Source organism: Trematomus bernacchii, unplaced genomic scaffold (genome assembly GCF_902827165.1).
Source record: "Trematomus bernacchii unplaced genomic scaffold, fTreBer1.1, whole genome shotgun sequence".
NCBI lineage: Eukaryota > Metazoa > Chordata > Actinopteri > Perciformes > Nototheniidae > Trematomus > Trematomus bernacchii.
In genome coordinates, this window is record NW_022987654.1 from 1,262,264 (window position 1) to 1,282,482 (window position 20,219).

The window sequence follows — 20,219 nt, forward strand, 5'->3', positions numbered from 1 at the left end:
TTGTATTCCCAGTCACTAAATGATATCAACGCGCTAAATTAAATTCACAATGATTTCTGTAAATACTGGAAACACCAAGCTAATGCATTTTTACAATCAGGCAAACGCAAGGGCAGCTATCACTATGTGCATTTTTGCTGGCGAATAAACTTGTTGCTGTTGAGTTGGCAGTTTGGCTTCAGCGTGTATTACTTTTGCTGTCCTCCCTGCTTTCTAAACTAAACCTTCCTTTGCTAAATTTAAGCAAAGGAAGACACCGCTAAAAAGATACTAGTTTGCTGAAGGTCCCGGTGTGTTTTTATGTGGACCAGAGCCGTATAAAGAGATCTTATACGGCTCTGATGTGGACCTAACGCAGCGGAGCAGCAGCAATCCAGGTTCATCTCAGTCCTCTTTAGCCAGCTAATGCATCCTGGGCTGCACTCAGATCAACTCTGAGATTTCTTACATTTATTTGATTTTTTTGGCCGTTTTCGTGACAATGAAGAGAGGTGAGTCAGTGTCGAGGAAGCATATACAAATTGATACAGACGCAAACTGGATACCACATTTACCACATTTACCACACTGCCACTGTTTAATTGGGTTGTGCACCACAGCTATCATTAAAATCAGCTAATCTCTTTTTCAGTAAACTTGATCATCCTTGTGCTGCTTGCTGTTGCCTTCCTGATCATAGTTGAACGAAACCTCCTCAACCTAAGTGACATTTTACATTTGGAAAATCCAGGTATGTCTATTTATTATTTGGTGAAGAGTATTGCATATCAGCTTTGTAGCTTTGCCTCAGAATATCAGATGTATTGTTGTTTGAACATCTTTTCAAACTAATTCAGTGCTTCAAACTAAAACCATGGAAGTAATTTGCGAAATCTAAAATGTGTCCTTGTTTTATGCAGATGCAGGGATAGTTCTTCCCTTTGAATCCGAGGTGTCTCCAGACCTTAGACTAGAGACAATGAGGAAAGGAGAGGAGATCCCTGTCCTCATCACCGCTGCTGAGGAAAGACTGGGGGCTGTGGTTGCTGCCATGAACAGTGTCTACCAGAACAGTAAAGCCAATGTTGTGTTCACCATAGTGACTCTGAATGACACGGTGGATCACCTAAAGTAAGAAAATGGTACCTGTCTGTCTTGCTACCTGCATACCATTATATTGCTTTGGGCAGACATATCTATAATATCTAACATGACCTTTTCTTCCTTGTCAACAGTGAGTGGCTTACAAAGACACGGCTAAAAAATGTCAAATATAAGATTGTTATTTTTAAGCCTGAGCTCCTCAAAGGGAAGATTTCTAAAGATCCTCAGACACTGGAAGCTGTCAAACCGGTAAGCCAAAGGAAGGTTTTATTACAGTTTTTACTGTGAATATTTGTCAGTTACAAACATTGTTAATCTGTCTTTTTTTTTCAGTTGACCTTTGCCAGATATTATCTACCTGCATACCTACCTGAGGCAGAGAAAGCTATCTATTTGGATGATGATATTATTGTACAAGGTAAGACGCCACCATAAAGGAGGATATTACCTTGGCCATAAACATGTAAAGGTGCTGTAAAGGACTATTTTACAGCCATTTTGCATTCAGAAAATGTGTTTTTAATGCATTTATTATGATCATTAACTCTTGTAATTATACATGCCAAAGCAGTCAGAAAAATCTCCTCTGTAAGTGAATTAAAAGTGTAATTTTGCTGTTCTTCTGGATCTAAGGAGACATTCAGGAGCTTTATGAAAGTAACCTCAAACCAGGACACGCAGCTGCATTTTCTGATGACTGTGATTCAGCATCTTCTAAGGGTTTCGTTCGAGGGGCTGGAAATCAGGTGGGCCATCTCTTGGAGTTTTTTCAGTTATGTAAAACAATTCCAAGAGTATCATTATGTGGAATGTTTCTATACGAAGTTGCCAACATTTGATTATATAATGTATTTTCTCCAATAGAATAGCTATATAGGTTTCCTGGATTTCAAGAAGGACCCTATTAAGAAGCTAAGCATGAGGGCTAACACATGCTCCTTCAACCCCGGGGTCATCATCGCCAACCTGACGGAGTGGAGGAACCAGAACGTCACCCAGCAGCTGGAGCACTGGATGGAGCTGAACACACGGTACGTCACTCACACAGGGGAGAGGGTGGATTAATGAAAGGCTAGTGGACTCTTTCTGTTTGCTCATCTTCTTTGGTTTCTTCAGGGAGGATCTGTACAGTAACTCGCTGGCAGAGAGTATCACCACCCCTCCACTCCTCATTGTTTTCTACAAACGCCACTCCATGATCGACCCGATGTGGCACGTCAGGCACCTTGGTAGGTTTTGCTTACTCACTGATAGGACACTTGAACATGAGGGTTTTTTCTCAATGAAGCCCCGGTTGTAGATCTAATAGATTTTACACACAAACAATTCCAATTGTTCTTTTTCTGTAAGGATTGTGTGATACAGACAGCAAAATTAGTTTATTTATGAGTTGTGATACTCTTTTTAACCTGTTAAGCCCGAGAGGACCCTAATCCGGGTCCTGCGGGTCGTTTTTTCACGAAACTGTGTCTCAGGGCTTCTTAATATTTAAAAACCTATTAATGTGTCATACCCATTTAACGGGAAGAAACTCAGCTAACTGACAATACGAACCATTTTTACCAAAACAAAACACAAGTCTCACAAGAAGCGTCTAAATGAGCCCTGAGCGAAGAAATGCTAACGCACTTAGCACAGAACTCAAGGTAAAAATACCCTTATTACTTATCATAACTGCACAAACAAGATATCAGATTAAAGCTGAGATTCCACAGATTATATAGGTATTAGTATCATCACTGAGCGATCAGAACTCGCGACAGGGGAAGCAAACACAGACATCACAACACGTAGCTTTACGGAGCATTCACGGGAGATCGTCTCACCTTAGCTGTTACTCTGATCAAAAGTCGTGTTTAATGGCATTAAAACGATAAAGACGCTGCTGAAGGTTAATCCAATGGTTAATCGAATGTGTCTGTGTCACTTTGAAATGATTACTGATAATCCATCATTCCATTTTTATGTCAAAAACTGAGATTTTATATTAGCTGCTAATGAAAGCCACCAGAGTGTATCGCAGCTTCCGGTTCCGGGGCATTCTGGCTGCGCATCACTCATTCACCAATGGGGAATATTTAGATGGATTTGAGGAACTTCCCCTCGATTTTATTGGCTCTAACGGTCATCAAAATCGAACGAGGGGGGCCAGAGATATGGAAAATGTCATTTGTTCTGGGAATGCCATTTTCGAGCCTGAGACCTGAAAAACAGGCTCAGGGCTTAACAGGTTAAACAGAAGAGGGCATTATCTTCTTTTGACTTCATTTTATTCCTATGTCACTACCTGGATCAAAGTGCAAAGATGTGCCAGCCACAGGGAGCATTTTATAAATTGCGGAATAACAATCATGTTTTAAATCAGAGATGTGGCAGGTTTTTGCTTCCCCAAGTCAGAAAATGCAATAGGTGAGAAGAGAACAGATAAGATCAAAACAGTGTGCAAAAATGGCAAGAGAAGAAAGGGCTATCATGAGCTCAATTTCATTTTAAAACAAAATATGTTTAAGTTTCATTTTTACAAAGAAAAAAGGAATTATGCACTTTTCATAGTCTACACCTACTTATAGATTTATGTCTGATAAATTGTGTCATCTTTTTCAGTAACTTACCTACTGTCTTAATGTGAGAAAATCATATTGTAAAGCCAGTTTAGGGAATGGAATCAAATCCTGAGTTAAGTGTATCACTTGGCATATGAGTATACACCCAAGACTTGTGCTTGAGAAGCTTATATAGAGTTTATATAGAAATGATTCAGCATTTCAGCAAATACGATGGTGGTTTCCATCTTCCCCTATAACTCTTGGAAATGATTTGAACTTTCCAAAATGTTTAACTATTCCTTTAACAGACTTGTCTTTTGTATGAGCATCTGGTCAGTTTAATTATACTACAAACTGCAGTTCTGTTCTTTCTTTAGGACTTTTTCAGATTAAAAGTTAAACATTTAAAACGTTTTTGACACCAAATACAATCAACAGTATTGACATTGTTATATTATATTATTATATGATGGCTAAAACTTGTATTTTCAGGCTCGACAGGTGCTGGAAACCGTTACTCCCCACAGTTTGTGAGAGCTGCCAAACTCCTCCACTGGAATGGACACTACAAGCCCTGGGGGAGAACATCCTCCTTTTCTGACGTGTGGGACAAGTGGTTCATACCCGACCCCACTGGAAAATTCAATCCAGTCCGTCAACACGCAGAGGACTAGACTGAAAAAATTGTTTACGGAATTTTTGAGCAGCCAAGCCCACCCGGTCCCAGCAGGATCACGCCTCGCAATACCTCAGGAACTATATAAGGCCTTTTCACTAACCAGCCCTGGGCTCCTTCTGTCAAACATCTGGACCTGTGTTCTCTCACCTTCACTAAATGCACATTTTTCCTTTTTTGTACACCAATTGCATCCTATAACTGCTTAGAGCACACACACATACTGCCCATGGTTTGGTCCAGAAACCGAGTGCCCTTAGATTGCTTTAAATATGAATGCATTGTTCCCAGACAGCAGTAATGAGATTTGCCAAGACTACGATGTATAACTGAGGCAGTCCAAGGAGTGGTGCTTTAAGGAGCTTTGTTTACATGCAACTTTGTACCAATTTACTTTATTTGAATCCTAGGTGGTTAAACAGTTACCTCATTCCCTTTTTCAATTACATTCCTATCAGTTATCACTGCAATCTGAATTGTAACTGTTATCCATGCAGAAACCTCAATGAAATACTTACTGTGTATAAGTAGTTTTATAATAAATTGCACATTATTAAGATCCATAGGTCAATGTTGAGATCAGCCTTTCCATCAAACATTTTAAGGTTATAATCAAATATGAATTATTTTCAATATTTTGATTCTTCACACCTATACATTATGACTTCTAAATGAACACTAATGCAGTACTGTATTGCCTCACAGGTTGAACTTGTTGGTATTATATGACCTTATATGCAGACCACTAAGCAAATGTTACCATGCTTCATATCCCCTCAGTCAGGATTTGTATACACGTTGAAAAGCATTTGCCTTGCTGGTGTAAATATTTGTCACCCTTTGTATAGTACATAAATAAAGTTACATTTTTATCATTTATATTTGTAGTTATCTCAACATTTGCCCTTTCCAAGATCATGCTATGTTTTTTTGCAATACTTCCTGAAAACGGGTATGAAATCGGGGTCACAGGAAGAACGCCGTTCAAAGGATGCAACAGCATGAAGCGGCTATATTGTAAATTCAAGGTTTCGTATTTGACTGTAAAATATTTAGGCTTTGTTTATATTTATAGTACATTGTCTATAAATATTATTTGGCATGAACATTACTAATGACATCCGGACATTTAAGAGGTAATCCTTTAACAACTTCTGGGAGAAGTCAGTGGATATTTTCATGAGCCCTAGACCATGATGACAGATGCAAGTCCATTTGATGGGCATTGATTTGTCCTAGACAGCTGAAAGAAGTCTAGGACAATAAGGTGAGTCCTCGTCTGGACACTGTCCCAAGGTCTTCCAGATTCAGAAATTGAAAAGGCAAAAACAGACTAGTCAAATGATTCAAAAATCTACTTTGCCTGACAAGATATGGACAAAGTCACCCTGACATTAGAGGGTGACTTAGAAGTAGAGAGCAGCCTTTCCATTCAACATTTCAGTTAGTCTGAAATATTTAGTGGGATTTGCAATATTGTGATCTTCCAATCTATCAATTTGACTTCTATAAATGAACAGGAATTCAGGACTGTATTGTCTGACAGGTTTTATATAACCTTATATGCAGACCACTAAACAAACATCACATTGAAAGGCAATTGCCTTGCTGGTTTAAATATCTGTCAACCTTTGTAGATGAAAGGAAATGCATCGTTTAAATGTTTTGTCGTCTTTCAGAATTTGCCATTTGCAAGATCAGTCCATGATTTTGTTTAATACTTCCTGAAAAGAGTAATGAAATAGGGGTCACAAGAAGAACATAGCATGAAACTGCTATATTGTAAATTCAAGGTTTTGGAATGAGGCAGTGATGAATGATATAGGCTTTGTAAAGGGTTTATTACATTTATAGTACATCGTCTATATACAATATTTAGCATGAATATTATTACAAATGACCTCTGGACATTTAAGACAACATCTGGGAGAACACGTCTGTGGATATTTTCATGTCTATTTGCTGGGCAGTCGTTTGTCCTAAACAACTGAAAGGAGGTCAGTCCTCATCTGGACACGGTCCCAGTTTCTTCCAGATTCAGAATTGAAGGGGCAAAACCACGTAAACTTCAAAATCATTCCGAATCAACTTTGCCTGACATTTTGTAGTCAAAGGCACCCCAACAGTCCGCCTTGCAGTCAGCTTGTCCTTGAATGCCGACATATCAAGGTCTGCATGTCTTCCACACAAAGAAGGCAGAGCTCAGTTAAAGTCTGTGTTGAAGTCATAGGCGTCTCCTGTTGAAGCCGCAGAGACGCTCATGTCAACGGGGACAGACTCAAACTGCACACGGCCTGGGTTTCCTGGAAGACAAGGCAAGACATCAAAATAATCCAAAACTGGGAGAGCATTTGGTAATAAAAATGAAGTTTCAAACAGAACTTACTTTTAATTGGAGGCTCCTCTGCTTGTGTCCCATTTGCCTCAGTTACCTCCTCTGGAGTCTGTTCAGGCTGAGAGAAAAGCAGATAGTTAAACTAAAGTCCAACAAACCTCAGAATACACAGAAAGTCCAGACAGCAGGATCAGCGTTGGATTAGAAGTCTTCATATTATTCAGGCTTGCGTTTTTTGTCCTCATTTCCAGCAGACCAGACAGCTAGCATTCTTAAAAGGCAGCTGTGTATTCTGGTAGTTTCTAAAAGGAATAATAAAGCACTTCTATAGTTACCTGATTATTCTCATTCTCATCATTCTGCTCTGCTCTCTCTGAGGCTGCATCAGCAGGTTTTTCCTCAGTGACGCCCTCAACTCTCAGTAGGCCTGCAATCGGGCCCTTAGAGGTTAAGCCTATACTGCCAGCTTGGCATGTAGGCTGGGAGGTCGCGGTTCTCCGATGCCTTGCAGTAATAGCTTAGCTCTGAGGAGACAAAACAAAGACAGCTCTGTGAGCCTGACATACAGTAGCACTCCCTTCTCTTTACAATATAATAGTTGCATTATCCTCCACAGTGTTGGGATCAGAGTTGGATTAGAAGTCTTCATATTATTCAGACTTGCGTTGTGTCCTCATTTCCACACTGATGAAGCATCCTTCAGCAAAAAAAATAAAACACTCACCCTGTCCAGTCATCGAGGAAAGCCGTGGCCGCCTGCTCTGCGTTGGGGATCCCCCCCTTCTGAAGATATCCACGCTTTTTGGCGAACAACGTCAAAAACTCAAGGGAGTTTCTGAAGTCGGGGACATTATATTGAAGCATGATCTGAAACCACAAGAACGCTGAAATTAATATGTTGGAAAATATCTTTGTTTTGTTCACAAACACACTACACATCAGCTCTGCTATATGACAGAGCCACTGAATTGAGAGGCAAGAGCTACTTTAGGAGGCTATAACCAGTTATAGCAGCACTGCAGGCTGCTCAACTTTCTCAGTCCTCCAGATTACAATAACGTATAAACACAAAATTAGTAGCAGTCTTTCTAAACTCCTTAAACATTTCCATTCATTTAAAATATGCTGCAAAAAAGCTGGATTTGAGCGAACATGTGTTTAAATGCCCATAGCAGAAAGGCTTTAACTTAACTAGGATGGGTAATGCATCCAAAAGCAGACATGTTTCCGATAGAAAAGTAATGCCAAAAAGAACAACAACTTTGGACTTTGATCAACTGCTTTTCGTATAAGCATTATAGATTGCACATCTAAACACGCATTATTGATCACAAACATGTTACCCTTTAAAAGGGAAAGGAAAACACCCAAATCCATCTAACAAATGCAACAATTAAAAAAGAAATCTCTCCAGTGATGGAACTCCTCTTACCTGGCTGTGGTCACACTGAGCAGAGTCCGGACCGCCTCGTGAACGCTGACCCCGCCAACAGATGCAAGTCCATTTGATGGGCACTGATTTGTCCTAGAAAGCTGAAAAACATCTAGGATAAAAAAGGTGAGTCCTCGTCTGGACACTGTCCCAAGGTCTTCCAGATTCAGAAATTGAACAAAAGGCAAAAACAGACTAGTCAAAACTCCATAAGTTCAAAATGATTCAGAAATCGACTTTATCTGACAAGATATGGACAGTCACCCTGATAGAGAGCAGCCTTTCCATCCAACATTTCAAAAGTTAGTCTGAAATATTTAGTGGGATTTGTAATGTTTTGATCCTCCCACCGATCAATTTGACTTCTATAAACACCAATTCAGTACACAGACCACTGAACAAACATTGAAAGGCAATTGCCTTGCTGGTTTAAATATCTTTCAACCTTTGTAGATGAAAGGAAATGCATCGTTTAAATGTTTTGTTGTCTTTCAGAATTTGCCATTTGCAAGATCAGTCCATGATTTTGCTTAATACTTCCTGAAAAGAGTAATGAAATAGGGGTCACAAGAAGAACATAGCATGAAACTGCTATATTGTAAATTCACGGTTTTGGAATGAGGCAGTGATGAATGATATAGGCTTTGTAAAGGGTTTATTACATTTATAGTACATCGTCTATATACAATAGTTAGCATGAATATTATTACAAATGACCTCTGGACATTTAAGACAACATCTGGGAGAACACGTCTGGGAATATTTCAATGTCTATTTGCTGGGCAGTCGTTTGTCCTAAACAACTGAAAGAAGGTCAGTCCTCATCTGGACACGGTCCCAGTTTCTTCCAGATTCAGAATTGAAGGGGCAAAACCACGTAAACTTCAAAATCATTCCGAATCAACTTTGCCTGACATTTTGTAGTCAAAGGCACCCCAACGCCTTTCAGTCAGCTTGTCCTTGAATGCCGACATATCAAGGTCTGCATGTCTTCCACACAAAGAAGGCAGAGCTCAGTTAAAGTCTGTGTTGAAGTCATAGGCGTCTCCTGTTGAAGCCGCAGAGACGCTCATGTCAACGGGGACAGACTCAAACTGCACACGGCCTGGGTTTCCTGGAAGACAAGGCAAGACATTAAAATAATGCCAATGCTGGGAGAGCATTTGGTAATAAAAATGAAGTTTCAAACAGAACTTACTTTTAATTGGAGGTTCCTCTGCTTGTGTCCCATTTGCCTCTGTTACCTCCTCTGGAGTCTGTTCAGGCTGAGAGAAAAGCAGATAGTTAAACTAAAGTCCAACAAACCTCAGAATACACAGAAAGTGCAGACAGCAGGATCAGAGTTGGATTAGAAGTCTTCATATTATTCAGGCTTGCGTTTTTTGTCCTCATTTCCAGCAGACCAGACAGCTAGCATTCTTAAAAGGCAGCTGTGTATTCTGGTAGTTTCTAAAAGGAATAATAAAGCACTTCTATAGTTACCTGATTATTCTCATCATTCTGCTCTGCTCTCTCTGAGGCTGCATCAGCAGGTTTTGCTACAAAGATTTCAACAACTCTCAGCAGGGGTTTTTCCTCAGTGACGTCCTCAACTCTCAGTAGGCCTGCAGTCGGGCCCTTAGAAGTTAAGCCTATACTGCCGGCTTGGCTTGGACATTTTACATCTGAAAAAAGCAAAATGTTGACAGTCAACACATTACATGTCACTTGTTAGACGCTTTTATCCAAAGCGACTTACATACTCAATACTGTGGCCAATCCCCACAGGAGCAATTTGAGGTAAAGTGTCTTGCCCAGGGACACAATGACATGCTGATTGCGGTGGGGTTTGAACCTGTGACCACCAGATCCGAAAACCAACACATAACCCACTGCGCCACACAGACAGAAGTGACTACATGTTATTAGAAGCTACAGCACATAGACGGGTCTACAAGCCCATTAATGGCCCCTAGAGGCTGTGTGGCTCATTACATCATACATGAAGATTAACTATGTTACATCCCATCCCCGTGCTCTGCCCCTTATAATTGAATAAAAAGGAGTCTGCAGATTTTAAATTGCTGATAGAAGAATCAAAAACCCCAATACCTTTCAGAGTTGCCTCGTTGCCCGTTTTTAGCCTGTTCAGATCCCAGCCGTTCTGCATCTCAGCCACAACAGCAGCGGACATGTAGGCTGGGAGGTCGCGGTTCTCCGATGCCTTGCAGTAATAGCTTAGCTTAGCTCTGAGGAGACAAAACAAAGACAGCTCTGTGAGCCTGACATACAGTAGCACTCCCTTCTCTTTACATTATAATAGTATCATTATCCTCCACAGTGTTGGGATCAGAGTTGGATTAGAAGTCTTCATATTATTCAGACTTGCGTTGTGTCCTCATTTCCACACTGATGAAGCATCCTTCAGCAAAAAAAAAAAAAAAACACTCACCCTGTCCAGTCATCGAGGAAAGCCGTGGACGCCTGCTCTGCGTTGGGGACCCCCCCCTTCTGAAGATATCCACGCTTTTTGGCGAACAACGTCAAAAACTCAAGGGAGTTTCTGAAGTCGGGGACATTATATTGAAGCATGATCTGAAACCACAAGAATGCTGAAATTAATATGTTGGAAAATATATCTTTGTTTTGTTCACAAACACACTACACATCAGCTCTGCTATATGACAGAGCCACTGAATTGAGTGGTTAGTGAGTTACTTTAGGAGGCTATAACCGGTTATAGCAGCACTGCAGGCTGCTCAACTTTCTCAGTCCTCCAGATTACAATAATGTATAAGGGAAATAAAAACACAGAAATCCATCTGACAAATGCAACAATTAAAAAAGAAATCTCTCCAGTGATGGAACTCCTCTTACCTGGCTATGGTCACACTGTTTGAGCAGAGTCCGGACCGCCTCATGCGCGCTGACACCCCCCTCCTCCACCTGCAGGCTCCTCAGAGCCATGGAGGCTGGCGGGTTGGACGGCGCCGCCATGATGCCAGGGCTGTCTATTAGCTTCACGTTCTTCAGGATGTGCACCTCCTGCATGGATCTGATGGGGAACAGGAAACATTTCATTATTGGGATACAAAATAAGAAAAAAGGGGCCTAAGATATGTCAAGTTAATTATCACTTTGTACAATTTGGACATAATCCTTCGCTAAAGCAGAACATGTGTGCAATTCTGCTAAATAGGCGCAATGATACTAAACCCAGAGAAAAAGCTTGAGTTGTGTAAGGAGCATTTTATGCTAATTTGTCACTCACTTTGTGATGCCTCTCTTGACTCCAGCATTGCATGCGAGGATCCCCTTCATACTGTTGATGAGACTGCTTTTTCCCACATTAGGAAAACCTGAAGGCAAAAAGGATATGGCATCAAAGATAAGCAGTCAGATTACACACTTCAAGAAAATGTAAAGAAATGAAGACTATAATCAGTTAAGTATATTTATACCGCAGAGCGAAATAAGCCAATTAAATGATTTTTATTGTGCTTACCTACTACGCCCACTTTGAGTTGAGCCTCATTCTCCGTTTTAGTAGCATAACTTGACAGGAATTCGCTGAGACAGCCGCTTCCAGAGCAGGCTGCTGCTCGGGATCTGTCCAGGACTTCATTGGAGGCTACTATCCTGCTCTTCCTGGCTCGCTGATGGTGACAGAAAAAACAATGTTAATTACCGTCAAGTTTTTTTCAATTTTATTGCTGAAATAGTCTGTGTAAATCACAGCATGTAAATCACAGCATGAATTGGAAAATATATCTTGGTTTTGTTCACAAACACACTACACATCAGCTCTGCTTATATGACAGAGCCACTGAATTGAGTGGTTAGTGAGTTACTTTTGGAGGCTATAACCGGTTATAGCAGCACTGCAGGCTGCTCAACTTTCTCAGTCCTCCAGATTACAATAATGTATAAACACAAAATTAGTAGCAGTCTTTTCTAAACTCCTTGTACATTTCCATTAATTTAAATATGCTGCAAAAAAGCTGGATTTGAGCGAACATGTGTTTAGATGCCCATAGCACAAAGGCTTGAACTTAACTAGGATGGGTAATGCATCCAAAAGCTGACATGTTTCTAAAAGAAAAGTAATGCCAAAAAACAACCTTTTATTGGATCAACTGCTTTTCGTATAAGCATTATAAATTGCAGATCTAAACATGCGTTATTGATCACAAACATAAAATGTCCCTTACCACTGTTTTGTCCTGGATCAGTTGTGATGCTTTGAACACCACAACTGGAAACTCCAGCTGTAAGCACTGGATCCACTTCTCCACATTTTCCTTTGGTACCAGATCTACAACAAAAGATAATTAAAAACATTTAGAGTCCAGACAAGCCGTATTTAATTTAAATCCACAAACCCCTCATCAGTGTGTATGTGTGCGCTTGACTTTAAATCATATTGCAGCATCTCATGTCCATTTACCTATTTTGCTTAAAACCAACAGCAGTTTCTTGTTGCCTCCCCTCTGCAGCACCGCCTCCTCCAGCTGTGGACACCGGCACCCCATTGGATCACGTGCATCAAGCACTTCTATTACTACATCAGATGCATCAATTACCTGAAAGAAATTCAAGGGAGAGCAGGTTAAATATCAGGTCAAAACCTTTTTTTCTACAATAAAACACTGACTTGGATTGTGAAGTTTTACCTTATTTAATTCAGAGCAAAGGTACTGTTTTGAGCCCTTGTCTGGGCCGGGCTCTTTCTCTGGCTGTTTGACAACCACTTCCTATGGAAAGAAAACAAAAACAATCAAATTAAGTGATTGAGTGATAAAATGTGTTACCGAATAAATATTTAAGTGTTTGCCTTTTTACCTGTAGAGGCTTCTTGGCTTTGGGTTCCGTTTCTTTTTTGCCGGTAACTTTCTCCCTTTTTCTCTTCTGGGCCCGCTCCACTTTTTTTGCTTGTTTTTTTTTGTCTTTTACTTCTTCAATCTGCAAGAAAGAAAACATGAACAATAAATACAACTGCTTAAAACTATTATATCAAATGTGAACAACTGAGGGGTACACATTGCCAAAATACTGGTTAAGTAACACCATAAACCTCTAGAGCAAGTACCAGCCATCTTGTTGAAACAAAAGGTTGCAAAGTAGGGTAGTTTATTTATTAAAGTTATGCATGTAATACTGTTTTGAAACACAGGCTAGGCTTAGGCTAGTAAAAATATAATCATCTGTGATATAAGAGCAAACTGTCTTCTTAAGATCCACGCTGTTCGTGGCCACCTGGTGGTTGCATTGGAGCACATAGTTTCACTTTTTAGAATCTATTGGAGCATTATTCTCATCCAACTGTATAGCCTGGAGCTTTTCAGTCAATACTAACCAATATTCATTATTATTTTTAACGTTTTAGCAGATTAAGTGTCCATACGCGTTTTTGAAATAAAGCTCAGAGAAAACAGTTAATCCGTCAATTTAGCAGATATGGTCAAGTATAACTTTATTAATCAATCTTATATGTTGTAAATCGTGTATCCAAATGTATAGTCCAAAAAAAAAAAATCAGATGCATTATTCACAGAATCTTAATAAAAGATAATGGTGGTATTGCAACTTAAACTTTTTAGATTTTATATCACATTTTTCACCCTTAAAGCATCTCCATTTAATCATTAAAGCTAATATAAATGCACACAGTATGTAAACACAAGTCTTATTTATAGTGTGTTGTAGTGTATGCATTTACTACAAATTCCATTTAATTTAATGTTACAATAATTTTGTATATTGGCACATATCTCCATTATGAATATAATAGAGTACGCATGATGCCCACCTCTTGCCTCCTCTGCTCGGCCTCGCGGAGGACCTCCTCTTTGAAGGGAGCGCTGTTGGGCACGCCGAGATCCTTCTTAGGCCTTTTGCTCGCTCCTCCTTTTTTCTTTAACTCTTTTCTTAGTTTTCTGGTGTGATCCTTGACCTAAACACACAACAAAATGTAAACAATTCCTTTAAAAACAATACAAAATCTCAACGAGTAAGACATGTGGGTGTCATTAACGTTAGCAGCCTCGTTCACATAGGCCTCATGGTCTAAACACATGCGAACCTTTATCTTTACAGGAAAGTATTATAAAGTCAGACACTTACCTTTTTCTGTATTTTATAGCGTTGGGAGCATGACACCCGCTTACTTGCTTTCTTTAACTCTGAAGACAAAAAAAGACAAAAAATAGTTATGCGTCGGTCATTCAACGTTACCCTAAAACGAGGCTAAAGCAGACTGACAAATTGTGTTTTTTTTGCAATCAACATATAGTTTATTAGCTGGGAGAATCAACCAAATCATACAGAATTAACTAGTTGTTTTTAAATAAGCTTACATATGCATTTAACATAGCTATCAGTGCGCACTTACTTGGTCGCTTCATGGTGGAGCTGCCGATCTACCAATGTGCTTTTTCTGCTCTCACACGTGGAGCAGTGCGCAAGTTTGACGCTACGTCATTTCCGCTTCTGTCAGCGACGACACCGCACTTGTCCCGCCGCCTGGCGAGCTGGAGTACAAGTGTTCAAGCACTTTAATCATTTCAGAAATGTTAGTCATTCTTATATATTTATTAAAATGTTATTAAGAAATGTTTTATTGTTTTTCTGTTTGTTTAGTTTTTTGCGTTGGTTTGTTTGACATGTTTGAGTCACTAAAAAAGATAGGGCTGGTAACTGAGTAGAATGATATAAATACTATGTGAACACACATAAAGAATTAAACAAATAAAAATGAAATGTATTCAAATGCAAGGAAGCCAGACTTCCAGGTCATGCCACCTGTTTACCTAATTCATTAATTGGTGATGAAACAATAATCTACAAATTCACAGTAAAAAGTCATTTGAAATCCTTCCCTTGTTAAGTCCTGCAAAAGTCGAAGAAATATAGAAAAGGGAAACGTCATAAAAATGAAATATTTTTGGGTATTTAATTTCGCATAGGTGTTACTTGTTTTTCAAATATGTATGGCTGTGCCCCTGAAGTGAGCTAATATTCTAATTTGGTTTTCAAACACAATTTATAAAAGTCTCTCTTGAACTCATACTGCGATGATGGTGTCCACAAACTGTCCTGTATAGTTTAGACAATGATGTAGTTCCCAACTTCCCACACTGTGTTGTTTGTATTTGGGACTTCTTATTACTCAGATAGAACATTTTCAAAATAAGATACAGAATGGGTGTGCTTGATCTGAGAACCACAAAAGTGTGCATCTGTTCAAATGTAATGATATTACATGGCCCTTTGACATGTTATGCCTTATTGAATAATGAGCCTTGAAATAACAGAGTTTTTAGGTCATAGTGCATTAGTATAAAATATACTGTCTTTTTCTGTTACGGTGATGGCAGCAGGTGTAACACCATATTCAGTGACCTAATTAGTGTTACGTTACAGCATTCAAAGCCGCAACTAACCCAAATCCGTCGCCTCTGCAACTCCAAAATCTAGCACTATCAGTGGGGTCACAGCATGGATGGGTCACAGACAATCTTGGGGGAACGATGAAGAAGGAGCAGCAAGCGGAGAAGACATAAGTCCGGGTCACGTGATTGGGTCGAGCATCTTTTTTGGTCCATTTTGGAGAACAGCGAGTGCTCCGTGCAATCCAAGAAAATGACCAAACTGCAGTTTTTAAACGTCTTTTTGACTGAGCGTCTCATGCTCGCTGCACAGGAGATATACAAATCTGTCGAGGATACTATTTTGGAGTACCAGGAGGAGATAGCAATCAGGGAGCGGGAGAACGACCATTTGAGACGCAGGCTGCGAGACGCTGGGATCGAAATATGGCCAGGTTAGCTCCGCAGAAAGCTAACGGTGCAGTTGCGCCCCTTTATTTACAGTCTGCCAAGTCTTGTGGTGGCATTTGGTAGTAAAAGGGAAATGACCACCTAAAAAATAAATGTCACAACACACCAAATACTGTCAGAAGGATGTTGACTCACTTCCAAACAAGTTAACTTTAGCCAGCTAGTTGACTTTAGCTGCTGTTGTTGTGCAGCGGCTAGCGCGTAGCAACCTTTGTTCGTTAGCAACCAGCTAGGTTAGCCTAACATGGTTTAGCATTTAGCTTAAACTGCATACTAGTGTGCGTTTATACGTAGTCAGTGTTCTTATTCATGATTTATCTGACAGATACAACGGCAAACATTGTTTTCATAATAATCACTTGTTGTGTCACAGTGTTTGTTTTTGTTTACTCCAATATAGTACAACTTTAACCACACAGTAAACTTATGGCTGAAACTACTGCAAGTGTTGCCCAAGGTGCCATTGTTTATTTTGAGTGTAAATACGCCAAGTACTCTTACATTTAGACCAATTTGTACACAAAACTTTCACCTGACATCTATCTTTTTGCTTTAAAATGGTTAAATATCTCAATTACATCCACTCTGATTAATGGTACACAACCCTTACAATCTCAAGGGTTTCCCCGGTATTTACACGGACTGTTTTGTAGAAGACTTAAAAACATTAAATGAAAAAGTATTGCTTAGTAGCCCCTGATTTTTGAAACTTAATTGATAATTGATCCAGGAGGCTAGACAATATCCTGAGGCAAACAGTAGTGCAGTACTGTTTATTGAACAGCTTAGTTACAACTAAGACATGTTGTGTTTCACCACTGTTACAGATTTCAATTGGATATTTCTATTTAAAGTTTAAATACTCTTACAACTTTGTCTATCGGATGTTGTTGGAAACTTGAATTATTTTAGGGCTCACAGAAAACATAGAAACATACATCCATGAAGGACCAGGTCTGCAAAGCTGAATTAAAATATTTAGTTTGTTGTTTAAGTTAACAGGACAGTAAGTTCAGCTCAGCATTTTTCATGTAAAAATATGTGTTGTGAAGGGGTGGTTTACCAAAAAGCAATGACGTGAATATTTTCATCTGAACCTTTTCCTTGTGTTCTCAGATCGTCCGTCCATGGCTCTGTTGGAAGAGGAGGATGGTGAGCATCCCCGTCGTGAGTGGAGTCCCAGCATGGGGCATGAAGAGCGCCTCCCAATTCAGATTAAGGATAAAAGAGACATCCGGGCCGTCCAAGGAGATGATCAGCTTCGTGGTCATGGCTCTTGCACCACACCAGAGAACATGTTTACTCCCCCACGTGTTGTGAATGAATATCCCCAGGAAGGCCCGCACACATCCAACCTTCCTCAGAGTCAAGGTGTGGAGAACAGGGAGAGGGATCCTGCATCTCGGGGGTCCTCGAGACACGTGAAGGTGGAGAGTGGAGGAGCCCACAGAGGCTCTACTTCCTCCAACAGTGGCGCCCAGCCCCTCGCACCAGTCAACCCAAACTGCTCGAATGAGAACAACATTGACATTATTGGGGTAGAGAATGGAGGACAGATGGTTGGTGCTAAGGGAAATGGAGCTGGTGCTAACAGAGGGCAGGCCTCTCAAATGCGCAATCAAGGAGCTAATGCCGTGGACTGCCCTCATCAAAAATCGCCCCAACAAGGCCAAATGTCTTCCTTTAGCTGCAAGGTGTGTGGGGAGGCGTTTAGTCATGCTGGCCATCTGCATGTGCATGTACAAGTGCACACTCGAGAAAAACCTTACCGCTGTGGAGTATGTGGGAAATGCTGCAGCTCCTCGGGCAGACTGCAGGAGCACCAGCGTAGTCACACGGGAGAAAAACCATTCCGCTGCCAGATTTGTGGAAAGGGCTTCACACAGATGGCTCACTTGAAGGTACACATGAGAATCCACACTGGGGAGAAGCCATACAGTTGCCCTGTGTGTGGCAAGTGCTTCAGCCGCTCTGACAAAATCAAAAGGCATCTCCAGACCCATAGCCGCGAGGGAACATACTTCTCAGGGCAATGATGTTAGTGTTGATCCAGTTTGTGACTCCTATTGATGAGGGATATTTACCTACAAAAAGCTAAAAACGCTGCCAATAAAAAAAGGCTTTTTTCTTCCTACTTTCTAAAAAACTAGGGATTCTGCAACTCATAGAGAAGGTTTCTTATCTAACACTTCTCCAAACCATATTCCCTCAACAAAAGTTTTATTAGCCAGTTTAGTATGTCATCTACTAATTTTTTTCACCTGTAACTGGAGTATTACATCTCTTAACAGAGTTGAGTTATTAGCTAGACTTTTCTGAATTATGTAGACTTTCCTTAGTCATAATTAGCATGATGAAGTCTTCCACATATGCCTTGAAACTGAGATGCATTAAGAAATGCAACAATGTTTAACACGGTCATGGCTTAATACTAACCTGTCATTTCATATTCATCAGTCTACAGTTGAGTTTCAAATCTGCAGACTTGACATCTTTCTTGTAATACTTATTTTAGGTCCTAAAAGGAGAAGTCAGTACATGAAATGATCCCCATTTTCTCAATTAATAGAGAACTAATGGCCTGCCAAATGAAACCTGTATGTCATCTGGTTAAGACTAAAACTGCCAGCAGTTTTTTTTATGTAGCAATTAAAAAAGGACACTAAGTTCAGGTGAACAAAAAGCCACTGAAATGCAGCTTGAAATTGTGGACTTGACTGAAGTACACAAGAAGTCTGACCTCGCACTTACCTCCTTTCTTAGTCATTATTTGAATTTGTTGAGTGCTGTTACATAATTGCACAGCTAAACACTGCCATCTCACATTGTCAGTGCTTCATGTGGTCCATTGAAATATGGATCGATCTATTGTGTGACTGCTCCACTATTTCATGAACTAATGTGATATTTTGTAAAATACCACTAGTCTATCGTTCATTTTGGATTCTAATGGTGTCTTTTTTTTTTGTATGACATGCACTATTGCATCTGTCTAAGACGGTGCTGAAATTCACTCTATACTAGGGCCGTACAGTGTTAGCTGAACTTTTCTTCAGGGGTCTCAGTCTGAAAAGATTTACGTTCACCTGTGTTTCCACCTCAATGTTCATTCACATGGGAGGTATTTTTGAAGCTGCCTCGAATGTGGTTGATTTTCAGACGTGATGATTGGTTTGTCATGGAATCACACACTTCCACTGCCCACCTTGGACTGATCCTGACCCTACAGTCTCCTTTCTCCTCTCAGGACTAATGCTGCATTCATAACAAGAGGGCATACCAGAAATACTAATGTCTGATTTGAAACACCTTTTTCAAAAGTCAGAAACTCAGGGTTTGTGAGTTTTCTCATGGAATCTGTCCCTGCTTGTAGCAGAAAAATCGAAATTTGCATCTGAATGTCCTGCAAGAAGAGGAACTAAATAAAATGTGTGACAGAGTGTGTCAGAGCTCAGTTGTTGCTCTGGGTCGCACACCAGTGAACCCTTAAAGCGTGATGAATGCAGCATGAGACAACTTCAGCACGACCTCACAGCCGACCAGCAACCCTACACTCACAGTATTCTCGGGGAACACCTATGCTCCCCCTGCACACACTAATGTACAGTGTTGTCTCATGGCGTATTAAATGTTATTTTTTAATAAACTAGCAATTGAGTATCTTTTGCAAATGTCTTGTATTACATGCAAACAGAGATAATGTGAAATGGAGCTGATGATCCCTGCTATCGACCTACTTGATACACAGAGGCAAACCTGGAGTCTCTTCGGGGACAGGTGATTGTATACAGACAGACTCCGGTTATTGTCTATTAAGAAAATGACAGGTGTTATAGCATTAACGATGCCCCACTTAGTTGTGTCAGTGAGCCAATATCCATCATATCATAATGGCTTAATGTCACCTGTGTTTTTCCCTCTGTGACCTCAGTTATACAGTGAATGACAATCAAGTTAGACTGCAGTGAAAAAAGGCTCATTGGAGATTATACTTTCTGTCATGCAACTTAAAAGGTCCCCGATTATACTATTTTTCAACAATACATAATAGGTGTCAGATTGTCAGATATACAAACATGTCTCTAAAGTGTTTGGCTCGAAACAGATCATGCATTGTAGCATCCCATAAACCCCTCTGTTTCAGCCCTGTTTAAAAAGTGCTGATTCTGTATCTAAAAAAAGCCAATAGTGCTCTCGAGATTCAGGTGATTTGGTGGGCGGGTGTTACCTTGGTTGGTTATTGGCGAATGGTTGCACAACCCAAAACCACTGTGACACAAGTTGTCAAAATCTGATCAGCTCATTTTCAGACAGGGTTTTATATAGATGG

The 20,219-nt window shown here is 40.1% G+C and overlaps 3 protein-coding genes, 1 long non-coding RNA gene and 3 other non-coding genes across 7 annotated transcripts; 2 read left to right on the forward strand and 5 right to left on the reverse strand.

Annotated features, from left to right (window-relative positions):
• Nucleotides 1-155: 155 nt before the first annotated feature.
• glt8d1 (glycosyltransferase 8 domain containing 1) lies at nt 156-5,184 on the forward strand. Its single transcript, XM_034134870.1, has 9 exons — nt 156-491; nt 632-730; nt 900-1,110; nt 1,215-1,332; nt 1,417-1,501; nt 1,717-1,829; nt 1,948-2,114; nt 2,200-2,312; nt 4,122-5,184. Exons 1-9 carry the CDS (start codon nt 482-484, stop codon nt 4,301-4,303), a joined length of 1,098 nt encoding a protein of 365 aa, XP_033990761.1. The 5' UTR covers nt 156-481; the 3' UTR covers nt 4,304-5,184.
• A 945-nt stretch (nt 5,185-6,129) lies between these two features.
• LOC117486537 lies at nt 6,130-7,300 on the reverse strand. Its single transcript, XR_004556285.1, has 3 exons — nt 6,976-7,300; nt 6,692-6,758; nt 6,130-6,608 (listed from the first exon to the last, which is right to left on the reverse strand). It is a non-coding gene; the product is annotated as an uncharacterized LOC117486537 (long non-coding RNA).
• Nucleotides 7,301-7,605: 305 nt separating this feature from the next.
• On the reverse strand, nt 7,606-7,687 carry LOC117486592. The gene has a single exon (XR_004556291.1). It is a non-coding gene; the product is annotated as a small nucleolar RNA SNORA47 (small nucleolar RNA).
• Nucleotides 7,688-8,710: 1,023 nt separating this feature from the next.
• gnl3 (guanine nucleotide binding protein-like 3 (nucleolar)) lies at nt 8,711-14,570 on the reverse strand. Its single transcript, XM_034135031.1, has 15 exons — nt 14,443-14,570; nt 14,175-14,233; nt 13,861-14,004; nt 12,894-13,013; nt 12,725-12,805; nt 12,499-12,634; nt 12,263-12,366; nt 11,557-11,707; nt 11,323-11,410; nt 10,929-11,106; nt 10,504-10,646; nt 10,164-10,300; nt 9,555-9,736; nt 9,271-9,337; nt 8,711-9,186 (listed from the first exon to the last, which is right to left on the reverse strand). The coding sequence occupies exons 1-15, from the start codon at nt 14,453-14,455 to the stop codon at nt 9,086-9,088; spliced, it is 1,704 nt and encodes a 567-aa protein (XP_033990922.1). The 5' UTR covers nt 14,456-14,570; the 3' UTR covers nt 8,711-9,085.
• Nucleotides 10,695-10,830, reverse strand: LOC117486591. Its single transcript, XR_004556290.1, has one exon. It is a non-coding gene; the product is annotated as a small nucleolar RNA SNORA47 (small nucleolar RNA).
• Nucleotides 11,827-11,963, reverse strand: LOC117486596. Its single transcript, XR_004556295.1, has one exon. It is a non-coding gene; the product is annotated as a small nucleolar RNA SNORA47 (small nucleolar RNA).
• A 1,094-nt stretch (nt 14,571-15,664) lies between the features above and the next one.
• LOC117486538 (zinc finger and SCAN domain-containing protein 22-like) lies at nt 15,665-19,547 on the forward strand. Its single transcript, XM_034135032.1, has 2 exons — nt 15,665-15,873; nt 17,006-19,547. The coding sequence occupies exons 1-2, from the start codon at nt 15,693-15,695 to the stop codon at nt 17,923-17,925; spliced, it is 1,101 nt and encodes a 366-aa protein (XP_033990923.1). The 5' UTR covers nt 15,665-15,692; the 3' UTR covers nt 17,926-19,547.
• The last annotated feature ends 672 nt before the right edge of the window (nt 19,548-20,219 follow it).

Coding starts and splice junctions, on each gene's coding strand:
- glt8d1 (XM_034134870.1), top strand. Junction 1,111..1,214: donor GACACGGTGGATCACCTAAA/GTAAGAAAATGG, acceptor CCTTGTCAACAG/TGAGTGGCTTACAAAGACAC. Junction 1,830..1,947: donor TTCGAGGGGCTGGAAATCAG/GTGGGCCATCTC, acceptor TTTCTCCAATAG/AATAGCTATATAGGTTTCCT.
- gnl3 (XM_034135031.1), bottom strand. Junction 13,014..13,860: donor CCGAGCAGAGGAGGCAAGAG/GTGGGCATCATG, acceptor TCTTTCTTGCAG/ATTGAAGAAGTAAAAGACAA. Junction 11,411..11,556: donor ACTCAAAGTGGGCGTAGTAG/GTAAGCACAATA, acceptor TTTTGCCTTCAG/GTTTTCCTAATGTGGGAAAA.
- LOC117486538 (XM_034135032.1), top strand. CDS start 15,693: ATGACCAAACTGCAGTTTTTAAACGTCTTTTTGACTGAGCGTCTCATG. Junction 15,874..17,005: donor TGGGATCGAAATATGGCCAG/GTTAGCTCCGCA, acceptor TTGTGTTCTCAG/ATCGTCCGTCCATGGCTCTG.